This window comes from Rhincodon typus, unplaced genomic scaffold (genome assembly GCF_021869965.1).
Source record: "Rhincodon typus isolate 14 unplaced genomic scaffold, sRhiTyp1.1 hic_rhity00008690, whole genome shotgun sequence".
Taxonomy (NCBI): domain Eukaryota; kingdom Metazoa; phylum Chordata; class Chondrichthyes; order Orectolobiformes; family Rhincodontidae; genus Rhincodon; species Rhincodon typus.
The window spans coordinates 1-2,304 of NW_025974328.1; the positions used below are offsets into that span (position 1 = coordinate 1).

The following is a 2,304-nucleotide window of genomic DNA, read 5'->3' on the forward strand; positions in this document are numbered from 1 at the left end:
CCCCGCCTCTCTCTCTCTCTCCCCCCCCGCCTCTCCCCGTCCGTCCCTCTCCGCCTCTCCCTTTCCCTCCTGCTCTGTCGTTCTCTCTGTCTCTCTCTTCCTCTGACTCTCTCTTCCTCTGTCTCTCTCCATCTGCCAGTCAGGAGCAGGCATCTCCCCCCATCCCCATCCCCACCCTCTGTGCCCTCACCTGGTTCAGGCCGGGTGTGAGCTATGATCGGGGCCTGGTTCTGAAGCTGAGCCTCTGGCCGATCCACCCACAGGATGTAGCCTGGTTTACTGGGGAACCTCTTGGTCAGGCCACACGCCAGGCACCTCACCACTGTCGACTTGTGTCTTCGCCCTGCAGGACAAGAGAGAGAAGCTTCAGCCACGGCAAAGATCTCGTCCCTCCCTCCCCTCCCGGTGCCAGTACCGAGGGAGCGCCGCGCTGTCGGGAGGGAGACGGATAGAAGGTTCTCGAGAGGGGCCCAGCAGGAGGTCGTTACAAACGTTGGCACACGATCACACAGAAACAGAAAAGGACGACGTGGGGAGGAGAGGAGTTAGACAGGAGTTGGAAAGGAAAAGTAGGCCCCGAGGCTAGGAATATCTGGGTTACTCCCGGCGCCACGAGCTAGCGAGGGCAGGAGTAGGAGGGCAGAGCAGATGAATGCTTGGCCGAGCAGCTGGCGAAGGGGAGAAGGATCATTGGAACCTCTTCTGGGGTAGAAGTGAGCTGTATGGGAAGGATGGGTTACACCCTGAATAGGTAGGGGACTAATATACTGGCCGGGAGCTTCGGCAGAGCTGCTCGGGGTGCGGGGACGGGGGTTTCAGACTAGCAAGCGGTGGGGGTGGGAGCCAGACAGGTAGTGAGGAAAGAGATCAGTCCGAGGCTGGAAGAAAAGGGAGCGAGTCAGACAGGCGGGAGGGGAGGCAGCGAACGAACTGGGACTGATCAATGAAACAGCGTTTATTTCCACGCAAGAGGCCTGACAGGTGAGGCAGATAAACTCGGGACACGGCCGGGAACATGGGAGCGGGATATCGCAGCGTGGCTCAGGGACGAGCAGCTGCAGTTTAATGTTCCAGGGCGTCGATGCTACAGGAAGGATCGAAGGTTGAAGGCGGGGGTGCGGCAAGAAAGGAAGGCGAGTGGCGCTTTTGGTAAGGGGTGACGTGACGGCTGTACGTAGGCAGGATATTCCTGGGAATAACGTCCAGGGAACAGACCTCTTGCCCCCACCAACTCTCCTCCAATAGTCAGCGGGAAATGGTGCGAAGATAACAGGGTGGGGCTTTTAACGCTCCAAACGTAGGCTGGGACGGCCGCAGCGTTACGGGGCTGGACGCGGAGGAAGCTGTTCCGCGCGAGCCAGGAAAAAAGACGCATTCCGAGTCGGTACGCGGGTGTACCTACCAGAAACCTGGGGGTTGGGGCGGTGGGGTAGAAGGCAGGGTGGGTGATTGATGGGACTTTGGTGAGCTGAGCTGTAACTGCAATCCTAACAGCGGTGTTGGAAAAGGACGGTGCGGGATCTGAACGTTTCAGAGTTGTAAATTGGAGGGAAGGCCAGCTTTGATGCTAGTAGGCACAAACTTTTGGAAAGTTGACTTGGTTGGGTCGGGAGGGGGTGCGAAAGGCTGACCAGGGAAGAGAGAACGGGACCTCTTAAAGATTCCACGTGTGGAACCGTAGGGGATTGGGAGGGGGAGACACTAAATGGTTATTTCCCGTGAGTGTTTACTGTGGAGAAAGATACAGAAACTAGGCAACGTCGGGAAATAGGAGGAGGTCGGTGCTGGACGTTTTTAAAAGCGTGGATAAATCCCCCAGAACCTGGTCCGGAGGACCCTAGGACAGACAGGATTGATGAGGGCAGAGCAGTCTTTCAGTGAGGATTTAGCCAACGTTCCTGATGCTTAGCAAAGCTTAGACCCCATGGAATACAGGGAGAGCTTGGATACAGAACTGGCTCGAAGGTAGGAGACAGAGGGTGGGTGGCAGAGGGACATTTCTCGGGCTGGGGGCCTGTGCCCAGGGGTGCGCCACAGGGATCGGAGCTGGGTCCGCTGCTCTCTGACCTGTACGTAAAGGATTTGGATGGGAACGTAGGAGGTAGGGTTGGTGGGTCACCTCAAGAGCGCAACAGGACCTCGATCGGATGGGCCAAGCGGTGGCAGACGGAGTTTGATCGAGGGAAACGCGAGGCGCCGCGTTTCGGGAAAGGCACATCAGGGCAGGGCTTAATGGTGAGGGTCCTGGGGAGCGTTGCTGAACAGAGAGACCTCTCAGGGGTCGGGAGAGCGGGTACATAGTTC

The 2,304-nt window shown here is 57.9% G+C and overlaps 1 protein-coding gene across 1 annotated transcript in view; it reads right to left on the minus strand.

Annotated features, from left to right (window-relative positions):
• Window positions 1-175: 175 nt before the first annotated feature.
• Window positions 176-2,304, minus strand: part of rpp21 (ribonuclease P 21 subunit) — a gene marked incomplete at both ends in the record, with an annotated part of 3,625 nt that continues 1,496 nt past the window's right edge. The window contains one exon of the mRNA XM_048594374.1: window positions 176-343. Within this exon, the coding sequence (XP_048450331.1) occupies window positions 176-343 (168 nt within the window). The remainder of the gene's footprint in view (window positions 344-2,304) is intronic.